This window comes from Sminthopsis crassicaudata, chromosome 2 (genome assembly GCF_048593235.1).
Source record: "Sminthopsis crassicaudata isolate SCR6 chromosome 2, ASM4859323v1, whole genome shotgun sequence".
NCBI classification, from domain to species: Eukaryota; Metazoa; Chordata; class Mammalia; order Dasyuromorphia; family Dasyuridae; genus Sminthopsis; species Sminthopsis crassicaudata.
The window spans coordinates 368,075,338-368,088,824 of NC_133618.1; the positions used below are offsets into that span (position 1 = coordinate 368,075,338).

General features: G+C 38.7%; 1 protein-coding gene across 4 annotated transcripts in view; it reads right to left on the bottom strand.

Moving 5' to 3' along the window:
• LOC141556642 (tRNA (adenine(58)-N(1))-methyltransferase catalytic subunit TRMT61A-like) overlaps nt 1–13,487 on the bottom strand; it is a 53,285-nt gene that overhangs the window by 20,700 nt on the left and 19,098 nt on the right. For all 4 annotated transcript variants that reach the window (XM_074291091.1, XM_074291089.1, XM_074291092.1 and 1 more), the window contains exon 3: nt 3,408–3,674. In XM_074291091.1, coding sequence (XP_074147192.1) covers nt 3,408–3,674 — 267 coding nt within the window. The remainder of the gene's footprint in view (nt 1–3,407; nt 3,675–13,487) is intronic.

Below are 13,487 nucleotides of genomic sequence, written 5' to 3' on the forward strand. Positions count from 1 at the left end.
GCTTTGTTCCTAAAGGAAGAATAAAATGGGTAGAAATGGAAATTGCTGGGGGTAGGGGTGGAGGGGGAAGAATAAAATTGGGTTTCTCATGAAGACAAATTTTTTTCTTTTTTTTATTAAAGCTTTTTATTTTCAAAACATGTGCACAGATCACCTTCAACATTCACCCTTGTAAAACCTTGTATTCCAATTTTTTTCCCTCCCTTTCCCAGATGGCAAGTAATCCACTATGTTAAACACATGCACTTCTCTACATATTTCCACAATTATGCTACACAAGAAAAATCAGATCAAAAAGAAAAGAAAACAAAATGCAAGCAAACAAGAACAAAAAGAGTAAAAATACTATGTTGTGATCTACACTCAGTTCCAGTCTTCTCTCTGGGTGCAGATGGTTCTATCACAAGACTATTGGAAATCATCTTATGGAGGAAAATTTTCTTAATTGTTATAGCTATCCAAAAGTAGAAGAGGCTGCTTGATTATGTAATGAGCTGTCCATCACTGGAGGTCTTTAGGCACAGGCCAGAAGCCCACTTGGGGAATCAAAGAATTTAGATCTGGAAAAGGCCTCAGAGGTTAACTAGTCTAATCTTCCCTGATTGTCAAGAAGAAACAGACTAAGTGATGACACAGCAAGAAGTAGAACTGGATGCAAATCCAGATCTTCTAAGCCCTTCCTGTTGCAGAGAAGCTTCTAATTTAGATAGTTGTCTGAGAGTCCTTGAAGTTGAAGGTCCATCCCTTCTTCTTTGCCAAGATCCCACAGCAACTCAAAGGGAGAGCCAGGACTAAGTCCCAAGTCTCCCACCCTTTAGTCTGGTGCTGTCTCCTTCATGGTTTTATCCTCTGTTGAGTTTGCTCTCTTGGGGACAAAGCAGTCACAGAAGGGACTCCCAGGGATGGGAGATTGCCCTCGAGATTAGAAACATCTCTTAAAGCCTCCTGGGAAGAAGAAGATTTTGTCTAGACAGCAGCAACCTTATAACTGCAATCAATCCTCCTAAAGGAGGCAAAGAAATTAAATCAGTAGCTCCAGGACCATGATTAGGCATCCATACTCAGTCTACTTCCCATTCCTTCTGTAGGGTTCTATTATCTTGTATCTGCAAACCAAGGGGGACTTAGGGGCTGGACTGGGCCTGAAGGTCATCAGTAAATGCTGCAAAGGACAGTGATAGTCATATGAGTAAGTGGCTCAGTGGCTCTCCTCAGGAAGGGAAGGAACAGAGGAAAAGAAGGCATCCGCAAATAATTAATTCTCTAATGCCCATTCCAAGCCCAGTGTTCTATAATCTAGAAGAGACAGAAGAATGAGAATGGCCCCAGATCTCTGGGAGTTCACAGTCTATTAAGGAAGATAGGTCCACATATAGATACAAAAGACAAGCTTTGAAGTCCCAGAGAGCAGGCCCATGTGCTATCACTTCTGACCATCTCCTCACTATACAGACTGCTTCTCAGTCATTCTCTTCAACTTCAACTTCTCAATAGAAATTTTGCCCCGGGGACTGGGCTTTGATAAGTGAGTTTTTATCCTGCCCTGCAGGAATCCAGACCTCTAGCCCACTTAGCATTACCACAATGAGTCTGTTTTGGTTCTCTATCTCAAAATTCCAGAATGCAAGCTTCTTGAGGGCAGAAATTATCTTGCCTCTTAGTATTTGCATCTAGTGCTCAATTAGATGCCAATTACACAGTAAACAATTATGTTCTCCCTACCTATCTATCTGTTGAAAGAGGATTTGTTAAGAAAGAAAAGTAATCTATTAAGAACTATATCTATTTTGTTCTGTACTTGCCTCTAACCCACTTTCCAGCAGCATTAATGGGCCTGTTTTGGTTCCCTATCTCAAAATTTCACAATGTATGATCTTCTTCCATTAGAATGCAAGCTTCCTGAAGGCAGGAATTATCTTGCCTCTTTGTATTTATATCTTGTGCTTCATACAATGTACGTTACATAGTAAGCAATTAATAAATGTTCTGTCTATGTATTGAAAAAGGATTTGTCAAGAGTGAAAAGTAATCTACTAAGAACTATTTATTTTGTTCTGTATTTGCAGGGTTTTGTTTTGTTTTGCCAAGTAATGTCTCAGCAAGCTATTTTTCAATATCTTCCTTCCCCCATAACCTCTTTGGGGCTACAAAAGACAAAAGAATCTAAATATCCCAAGGAAGTTATCTCCTTCTGATAAAAAAAAAATAGCAGGAGGTTCTCAACAAATGCTAAAATGATTAAAAAAAAAAAAAGTACAAGTTTTCTTAACTTAATGGCTATTCTAACAAGGACACATTCTTTCCTTTGTAACAATTTAAGCATCTTTTTGTTTTAATAAGTACTTTTCCTGCATTCTGGGCCACACCTACTCTTACCAAAATCACTGTGTATTGCACCAAATATGTCTCCCCTTATTCCTCTGTTACACAGTTTAGGAGGAGAGAATGCGTACGTACACACACACACACACACACACACACACACACACGTGTCATTTGTAGAATTGTGACATACATGGTCTATTACATGGTATATGTATACACTGGGTGTACATATGGTATAAGATGGTGTTATACGACATAGAGAGATATACAGAGATAAATAAGCTACAGCAGTTAGTTTACTTATCTGTCTATATCCTGTACTGGGCTCATTTGGATGCTAGTGAGTAAGGACCCTGAAAATTCTCATAACAATTTCTCTATCTATCTTTCTACCCACTCGTCCAGCCATGGATCTTAGCATAAAGTTGTAAATGGTCTAAAAGGAAGGCTAAGATGATACACAATGTGACAGGACAAAGTACACAGGAAAAATCTGAGGAGAGAAGGATCATTTTCAGTTGAGAGAAAATCCAAGAAGACTTTATGGTGTTGGAGCAAATAGGTAACACAGAATCTAGTATTCCAATTTTACAGATGGGGGGACTGAGGCCCAAAGAGAGGAAGGAGTTTGCTCAAAGCCTCCTGCCTCCCACCTTTCTATGCTGCACCCATGTGCTGCTTTTGTCATTTCCAAATGTGTTCTCTCTTCCTCTTCCAAAGAAACTGGGTCTCTCTCTGTTGGGGTCATCAGCACCAATATACTTCAGAGTAGTCCTGACCCTAGTTTAAGTGAGAAACAAATACAAAGGGGACACCCACGGATTTACTGCCCCTAAGTCACACACAATAGCACATGCAAACTAACCTACATACACAGTCTTGTTGCTTACTTTTTTTTTTTTTTTTTTTTTTTGACGGTGAGGAGCTCAATTGAAGTTAAATGAATTTCCCAGGGTCATTCAGCTAGTAAGAGGCTGGATTTGAACTCAGGTCCTTCTGATTTAAGGCCAGTGCTCTACCTACTTTGCCAACTGGCTGCCCCATATATTCTCACATCATGAAGCCAACAGTCTATAACTCACCTTCAACCTTCAGGGCATCTTTGGCATGGCCAATGGCTTCCCAGGGTGAGGGGATGTCAAGGAAGACGGCATCGGCCACATGGGACACACCGAAGCCATTCTTGCACACGTCCTGGTTCCTCACAGTCACCCATCGGTCCACCCGGTGCTCCCGGAACTCCTCCTCTGCCTTCTGGGCTCGCTGCTGGTGAAACTCCACCGTGTGCAGATGCCCAGTGGGAGCCACTGTCCGGATAATGGCATGGGATAGGGAGCCACTCCCTGTACCTAGGACACAGAGCCAGTCAGACTCACTTCATTCATTTGGTCATTACTGTAATATGCCATGGGGCCACCCATGTATTCTTTTCAAAAAATTATTTTTAAATACAAAGATTCACACTTTTTTCTTTTCCATAGAAGGAAGGGAGGGAGGAAGGAAGGAAGGAAAGGAAAGAGGAAGGGAGGGAAAGAGGGAAGCAGGGAGGAAGGAAGGAAAAGAGGGAAGGAAGAAGAAAAAATTCTAGAATAAACATGAACAATCAAGCTAAACAAATTCCTGCACTGGCTATTAAAAAAAAAAAAAAAAAAAAAAAGTCTCACTCTGTACTCAGAATTCATCAGCTTTCTATCAGGAGGTAGGGGCATGGCTTGTCATGAGTCTTCTGGAATTATAGTCGGTCATGGGATGACCAGAGTCATCATTTGAGCAGTTGTTTTTAAACTACGTTTGCTCTGAGGAAGGCACACTGAATTATTTAAAATTGGAAGCATAACTGGGAAACATGCAAAATGCATATATTAAAATTCCCAAGTCAATTCTACATATGCAAAGCTAATAATCTTTACAATGTTGCTGTTATGTATAAATTATTCTCCTGGCTTTCTCACTTCAGTTTGCATCAGTTCATATAAGTTTTCCCAGGTTTCTCCTCAACCATCATCTTCATAATTTCTCACAGCACACATTACTGTGTGAATGTACTGTATGAATGTAATAACTATTACATTCATACATCATAACTTGTTTGGCTACTCCACTTGGTTTCTGATTTTTTTCCATGCAAACAAAGCTGCTATAAATAACTTTGTACAAATGGATCCTTTGCCTCTTTCTTTGATCTCTTTGGGGTATAGACCTAGTAGTGGTATTGCTGGGTCAAAGAGTATGCTTAGCTTTTTGGGAATAGTTCCAAATGGCCTTTCAGAATTGCTGGCTCTGTTCACAACAGGCACAAACTCTTATTAAGAGTCTTGGGGAGAAAATAAGTAATCTTTCCTTTTGCTCTCTCATGTCTCTCAAATTCTGAAGGACAGACTGAGCACGGAGGAAAGGGCCTTGAAAGACAGTAAAACCCTGGCAATCTGGGCTCTAGATTGGCATAAGACCAATCAGTGATTCTCAAACTATGTTTGCTATGAGGAAGGCACACTGAATTATTGAAGTTTGGAAGCATAACTGGGAAACTTGCACAAGAATGCATGTAAAAAATTCCCAATAATCCCCAGACCAATTCCTGGCATGCCTTTTGGGAACCTAAGTAACTTATATGAGTCAATTTTCTCATCTATATAATGGGGACATAACCTCTGGCTCAGCTCCTTCTCCCGGTAGTAAGAAGGAGAATAGGAAAAATGTGAACATTAAGATATTTCATGAATTATAAAGCATTATCTATGTGAGAACACTTAATTGAGATTGAAGGCTTTCTATTCAATTGGCAGTTCTCTTTCTATAAAGCTTCAGAGGCTTAGAAAGCTTTGTCCTCACAATAGGCTATGGAGATAGGATCATTAGGCCATTTAAAAATAGTACTTTGTCTACTAATACATAGACTTTCTTGATATGATCATTTGCTATTATATATTCTGCCGAGTACATAACAATCTTCTCTTTTATTTTATTTTTTGTTTTGAATTCCTTTTGTTGTTTTTTTCCTACTCTGTTTTTTCCAAATAAAATACATTTTAAAAAATAAATGTGCTTCAACCAAAAAAATATTATTTTGTTTTAAATTTATGGAATAAAACAGATACTCTATAATATAATAATAAAAAAAAGATGACTATACAGAAAATTGCAATTATGACTTCATTTTACAGAATCTCAAAGAGATTGAATGACTGAACCAGTAACGGAGCTATTAAATGCAAAGCCAGGCCTCCTCGTCCCGGGTCTTCTGATTTCTCTGTGGCTTTTTCCATCACATTACATTGTCTCTTATAAATCCAATTAAACAAATACCTATGTAGCATCTTTTATGACAGTAACTACAGTGGAAATTTCAGGCTGGGTAATAAAAAGCAATAATTAATGGTTCAAATCTCTATTAGCACTTAAAGGTTTACAAGTTGGTTTCCTTACAACTCTTCTGTTAAGGAAGTTATTCTCAATTTATAGGAAACTCAGAGAAAATATCAGAATAAATACAGGTCTCATACCTAGATAACTGTCAATTCTAAAAGTCAAACCTACTGTTCAGGCAGGAGGCAAAAATCACAACTGTTACCCTAGAGATCCTACTTAGTCCTGCCTTATCCTCCATTCCCCAGAAAAGAGGGTTTTCTTTTTTCCTCCTCTAAAAGAGAATTCAATTAAGAGATATCATTTATTAAAGGAAAAGTCCCATGGAGCAGCTAGGTGGTGCAGTGGATAGAACACCAGCCCTGAAGTCAGGAGGATCTGAGTTCAAATGTGATCTCAGACAATTAGCTGTGTGACCCTGAGCAAGTTACTTAAACCCAATTGCTTTAGCAAGTGAAAAAAAAGAAAAAAGAAAAAGGCCCTGCAAAATGGTGGGATAGTATTAAGCGCTATGGGATACAAAGAAAGGAAAAAACTAAACCTATCCCCCAGCATCATCCATGACATGGAAGCTTAATGGAAAGACAACAGCCAAGGGATTCTTATGACTGAGTGATACATAAAACTGGAGATGATCAACAAGGTAACAGAAGGTACTAGATTTAAGGGGGTCAGGAAGGCTTCCATAGAAACTGAGATTTGAAAGAAGCCAGGAGGCAGATATGAGGAAGGAAGAATTTCTAAGCATTGAAGTCAGAAAAATGCCCAGAATCAGAAAAAAGAATGTCTCTTGTGAGAAACAGCAATAGGCCTGTGTCCTTGGGAGGAAGTATGATGTAAGAAAACTGGAAAGTAGGGAGGGACCAGATTAGGTAAGACTTTGAAGACAAACAGAAAATTTTATTTGATACTAAAGCTGGAATTTACCGAACAAAAGTGTGATGTTGTCAGATTGATTTGATGACAGCTCAGTGCTTGGATGGACCACAGTGGAGAGAGATTCGTGGCAGACAGACAGACAGACTAGAAAACACTGGATTTGGAACTAGGGTCCCTTACTTCCCTGGGCCTCAATTTCCCCATCTTCCAAATGAAGGGGATAGACTCCATCTTTCTCCAAGGTTTCTTCCCATGCTAAATTCTATGAGGTATAACATAAAGGAAGGCTTTATATGAGGGTATCTTAAGTATGTCTAAGATCTCTTCTAGTTCAGAAACCTAAAAAATTAGAAACTGACTTCAACTGCTTGGGGGCAGATATGGGGTACACTGGAACCCCATCTAGGAATCTAGCAGGGATAAAATGGGGAAATAGGATGAGAGAGCAATGGCAAAGGGCAATGTACGTGGGTGATTGCGGGATGGGGAGAAGCCCCCTGCACGGATCTCTGCCAGCCATAGTCTGCCTCCCTGCCCTCCAGTCCCAGCAGGCCCTCCCTGCCAACAGAAGGAGAGACAGATGGAATGCTAGGAAAGACACCAGGAGTTGGGGGGAGGAGTAGCACTGCCAGCATGCGCTGGAGGAATGGGAGGGGGGAAGCCAGGGCAGAATTTCCCCACTCTCCACAATGGGGGCTGGGACTGAAATTCCAGCCCTGAGCCTTTGTATTAGGGCCACTCAAGGAACAAAAGAGCCAGTCTAGAATTTCATCTCATTTTACTCCTAGACCCAGGCCAAAAGGATTGATCTCTGGAAGGGGTCAACAACTGGAATATCAGAGAGCAAGTGGAAATTGCCAGCAGAATGGCATCTCTTGATGTCCAATGCCAAGGGAGAAACATTTTTAAAGGACTTAATAAGAGCACACAATCTTTGAGTTGGAAGAGATCTCGGAAGCCATCCCCTCCAAAATGAATAGGAATCCTCTCTAAAAATAATAATAATAACAAAAATCCAAGAAAAGTAGTTGTTCTTACTTACATCCCTCTACCAATGGTAGACAACATGCAAGCTGTTTACCTCCTCCCAAGTTGGCCTCTTCCTCTCCTGGATTGTGCTAAATTGGTCCTGACAGCTTCCTCTCTGCATCTTCCACCCAGGGCTCTTTCTCTAACCCCCAGGACTACACAGAGGAGGGGTTAATCCCTTTTTCACAAGGCAGCCCTTAGGGAGATCCTTTCATTGTTTCTTCAAGGGCCTTCCCCAGGGCTTTGTACTTTACCAAAAAAAGTCCATTTGGCACAATTCACTAAAAGCCAGAAATTACCATTCTTCCATACTTCCAAATACATGTTACATATAAACAGGCATAGTACACACAGACACATTATATGTATATACATCCATGTACTAGATGTATATAGATATATGAACATACTGTATAGGTATGTATTCATGCATATGTATTATTTCTGGGAGCACAGATATATGTGATATATACATTTATATTACATATAGCCATACATGCATTAAATATGTATGGGTATGTGTGGATTGTGTCTGATCATTTTACAAAATTCTCATAGATAATAAGTAAAGAAGTAAAAGCCAAGATTAGTTTTAACCTTCTGAAATCCTTTTGGATCCTCACTCAAGTCACCAACATGCTAGCTATGCTTTCAGCTCTGGGAATCTGTAAATCTGATGTTGTTACCTAAGACACGAACAAGGACATACTGGACTAAAGACCTCCTTCTAAGCAGAAACAATTAATCAACATTAAGGATCATTTGGGTCAGCCCTTTCAACCCATTCCATTTTCCCTCAATGTGCCATCACCTAAGCTGCATCTTTAGGTCTAGAAAGACAGCAAACCAGGTTTTTGAAATCCAGCCTAACTATACCTTCTTCGGCATCCCCAAGTCTAATCTAGTAACCTGAGTTTTGAAAAAAGCATATGGGTTTAGTTTGATTTGATCTACTTTTTCAATCCTCAATTTTGCATTCATATGGTGTCAGCCTGAAGCACAAGTCTTAAACAGCTGATAGGCAGGAGACCTCAAAGTTAAGAAGACCTGAGTTCAAATCTCACCTCTGATCTGAGCAAATAGCAGAAGTTTCTAAGGCAAGAGAAATGAGGGGGGGAAAAGGGCCTAATACTGTACTGAGCTTACAAATATTATCTCATTTGAATGTTGTTTATTTGTTGGTTTGTTTGTTTTTTTCTTTCTTGTGTCTTTTCCCTTTTGATCTAATTTTTCTTAAAATTGTACATGCTTAACCTGTATCAGATTGCTTATTGCTTGGGAAAGGAGAAATTTGGAACACAAAAGTTTTACAAAGATGGTTTTCTTTTGTGAAAACTATCTTTCCACGTATTTGAAAAAATTAAAAGCTATGAATTTTATTTTATTTTTTTCCTTTTTATCTGATTTTTCTTGTATAGCAAGATAATTGTATAAATATGTATACCTATATTCCATTTAAATATATTTTTACCATGTTTAACATATATTGGATTAATTTCCATCTAGGATGGAGAGAGGGAAGAATTTGGAACACAAGGTTTTGCAAAGGTCAATAGTAAAAAAAATATATATATCCTTGTATTTGTTTTGAAAATAAAAAAGCTTCAATTTAAAAAAAGAAAAAGCTATTTTAAAAAAAGAAAGAAACTGAGGCTCATACAGAAACAATCTGCTCGAGGTCATAGGAAATGACAGAGCCAGGATTCAAAGCCAGGTCTGTTAATTACTCAGTACTCACTGCACAAGTGGCTAGATGGCACCATAGTGCACAGAGTTCTAAGTCTGGAGTCCAAAAGACCTGAGCTTAATTTGGCCTTAGATACTAGCTGTGTTTCCCTGGGCAAGCTACTTAACCCAGTTTACCTCAGCTTCCTCATCTGTAAAATGAGCTGGAGAAGGAAATGACAAACCACTCCAGTATCTCTGCCAAAACCCCAAATGGAGTTGTGGAGAGTTTCACAATTCTTATATTTTTCTAAATTTCACAAATTCTTATATTTTCTGAGCCCTCCATTGTGTGAAGCCTGTGCTGGATGGCTTGGGTGAGATCAACAGAACAATACTCTTGATACTTTGTAGAACTCAAAGTCTCATAGGAAGAATCCCATAGGGACAATAAAAGGTCACTAATGCAGTTCCAAATCAATAATAGCCAGAGAAATGCAAACTAACTCTGAGGTACCATTTCATATTTATCAGATGGCCTACATGAAAGAAAAGGAAAATGACATATACTGTGGAAAAAGTGGGATATTGATGAACTGTTGGTGGAATTGTGGATCTAATCCAGCCATTCTGGGGAACAATTTGGAACTATGTCGAAAAGCCTTATAAAACTGCGTATAAGCTTTGATCTAAGAATACCACTACTAGTTCCGAAACCCAAAAAGATCAGAAAAAAAGGACTTATATGTACAAAAAATATTTATAGCAACTCTTTTTGTGGTGACAAAAAAGTTGTTATTTGTCCTTCATTCTTGAAAAGGATCATGACATCAGGAAGATGATACCATGACATGCAAGTGAATTAGGTTACAATGAGGGAGGACTATACAAGGTCACCTGCCTCACTTTCCCCTCCAGAGCCATCTGGGTTCAAAGGCCAGGTAGAGGTCAGGATGACTGGAGATGGCCCTGAATGAAATGGGAAACCTTGGCCTTCAATAGATCTCAGTTTGAGAGATACTCATTCAGAGATTAAGGCTAGATAGCAATTGAGGCAAAGAATCTATTTACTTAGATTTTTTTTTTTTTTTTTTAATGGCAAAGAAGTAGAAACTCCATCAGTGGAGAAATGGCTGAACAAGTTGTGGTGTATGATTGAGATGGAATACTACTGTGCTATAGGAAATGAGAAGGGGAGGGTTTCAGAAAAACATGGGAAGATATATGTGAACTGATACAAAGTGAAGTGACCAGAACTGGGAGAACAATCTACATAGTAACAGCAATACTATAAAAATAATCACGTGAATCAATTGTGAAAGACTTAGTTACTCGGATTAATACAATGATTTATTATAATTTGAGGACCCATCATAAAAATGCTATCTACCTCCAAAGTGAGAAATGATGAACTATGAACACAAATGAAAGCATATTTTTCTTCACTTTTCAATTTTTTTCCTTTTTTCCTTTCACAACATGGTTACTAAGAAAAGATATTTTGCTTGACTTTACATGTATAATGATATTTTATTGCTTGCCTTCTTAATGAGTGAAGAAGGAATGGGAGGGTGGGAATTTGGAACCTAAAATTTAAAAATGAATGTTTAAAATGTAAAAATAAAGTTTAAAAAACCCACAATTTCTAAAGAAAACAAAAACACATTTTCAAATGCTCCTTAACAAGTCTGACAGTTTGAGTCTTTCCAGCTACTTCTTCTATTTATACATCATGAACTAAGTAGGAAAGTATGTTTAATGGGCAGAAAGTATTATAGATTGGCTACATTAAAGAGTATATCAAATCAATCCATTCAACTCAATGAACTAGGCATTTATTAAGCTCCTACTATATTCCAGACACTGTCAGGCACTATTGTAAGCATTTTACAAATTTTATCTCATTTGATTTTTACAACCCTGTGAGATAGATGCTATTTAATTATTCCCATTTCTGGAGCCGAGGAAACTGAGGCAGATGTTGGCTTAAGTAAATTAGCCAGAATCACACAACTAGCAAGTGATTTACCTAGTTGTTTCATGGATAGTGGATATGTGAAAAGAGACTGGTTGGTGTGAAACGTGTGGAGGGAGAAGCAGAGGGAAGTTGGCATCCTCCATGAAGCCCTTCCTGTTCATTCCAGTCTCCTACAGCCCACTTCTCTGAAATTTTGCAGCATCTTCTGCCTGGACAATGCAATCTAGGGCCTGCTAGTAGTCTACTCCCATCTTGTTTTTCCACTCTCTATCAGCTCTCTGACAACAATAAAAGCTTCTGTGGAACTTACAAGGGCATTCTCTTCCAACAATCTTGTGAGGAAAATAGTGAAAGTTATTATTATCCCCATTTTATAGATAAGAAAATTTGAGGCTTAGAGAATTTGAAGTAATTTTCCCAAAGTCACAGAGTCAGAGTCAATATTACAACCCAGTGTGAAATTATAAAAAAGAACCTTACTTTGGGATCAACATGACTTGGGTGCAAATTTGGTTTCTGTCACTTAATCTCTCTGTGTTTCAGATTTCTCATCTGTAAAATGAAGCACTTGGACTGGCTGGTCTTTAAGGTCCCTCTATGATCCTATACTGTACCACCTTTGTTTCTTCCATGTCACCTTGGAAACCTCTGAGGGCAGGAATGCTTCAACACTTCCTGATATACAGCTTAGGATTGAGCACTGGTAAAGGAAAAATGGCAAATGTCTATAGACTGAGTAATAGTGCCACGTGGCAACCTAAAAGGGGCTTTTTGAAAAAAAAAAAAAAAAAAATTATTCTATGCATTCTATAATAAAATCACTGCCTATGGAAAAAATATGTCAATCAACTGTTTTATTTACCATCTCTATGACTTCCTCAACCAAAATTCCCTTCCTAGATTTTCTCTTCTCTTTATATCTCCTTCCTCCTTACCTTCCTTCATTTCTTTCCAACCTCCTCTCCTCTCCTCTCTCTTCCTTTCTCTCTCTGTTTATATCTCTTTCTCACTCTCATCATCTCTCTGTCCCTTCCCAACTCTCTCCATCAGCCAAGACAAACAAGACAAAACAGGTCACTATACTCAATTTACAGAGAAGGAATCAAACTCCTCATTTGAGTAGGGTCATAGATGGAGCAAAAGGGCTGGGATGATGAGAACATGCATCTCCTTGACTACTAGGCCAGAGCTCTCTGCACTGCTTTGGCTGTCCCTGTAAAAAAGAGATGACCCAGGAGTTCTACTATATACATCGCTTGGATTATTGGTCTGAATTATGCCTCATGGCTACTCTGGTAGGTTCTGGAGACCAGACTGATTCTCCTTATCCCAAGTTACAGCCTGTATCAATGGAATAGACTAGATAAAAAAAAAAACCAGAGGCAATTAAACTTAATAACCCAGTGTTCAATAAACCTCCAACATGGAAGCAAAAGGACCTGGGTTCAAATCTTCCTTCTGTTACCTAATACCTGTGTGATTTTGGGTGAACTCCTTCCTTCTTATAGATATCTTATAGATAAAAGAGAATAAAAGAGAAGTGTGGCATAACAATCCCACAGATGATTCTGATGGTATTCATGTCCCCCCCTCCCCCCTTGGAAGTCCAAGAAATAACTGAAGAAGAGGAGAGCTATCACTGTGTCAACTTGAGTCCTTCTCCAATCCTCAATTTCCTCCTCTGTTAAACAAGGATGAGAATGGGAATGATAAGGTGAATAAGACTCCAGCAAAAGGCCACATCCTAGCTAGCAACCCAGTGTCTACATGGGTCATAGGGTAGGGGCAATTGACAGGATTATCTTGTTCCTAAGGTCTTTCCTGTGCTTACTACATACAAACAGGAGACTGAGCTACAAATTCCAACCTCAGAAGTTATTCCTCTCAATTTGCCCTTGTTAATCACTAATTCATTAAGAATTTAGCCCATTGGAGAGACTTATATCAACTGATGCTGAGTGAAATGAATAGAACCAGAAGATCGCTGTATACTTCAACAACAATACTGTATGGGGATGTATTCTGATGGAAGTGGATATCTTCAACATAAAGAAGATCCAACTCACTTCCAGTTGATCAGTGATGGACAGAAACAACTACACCCAGAGAAGGAACACTGGGAAGTGAATGTAAATTGTTAGCACTACTGTCTATCTACCCAGGTTACTTATACCTTCGGAAGCTAATAATTAATGTGCAACAATAAAATGGTGTTTACACACATATATTGTATCTAGGTTTTATT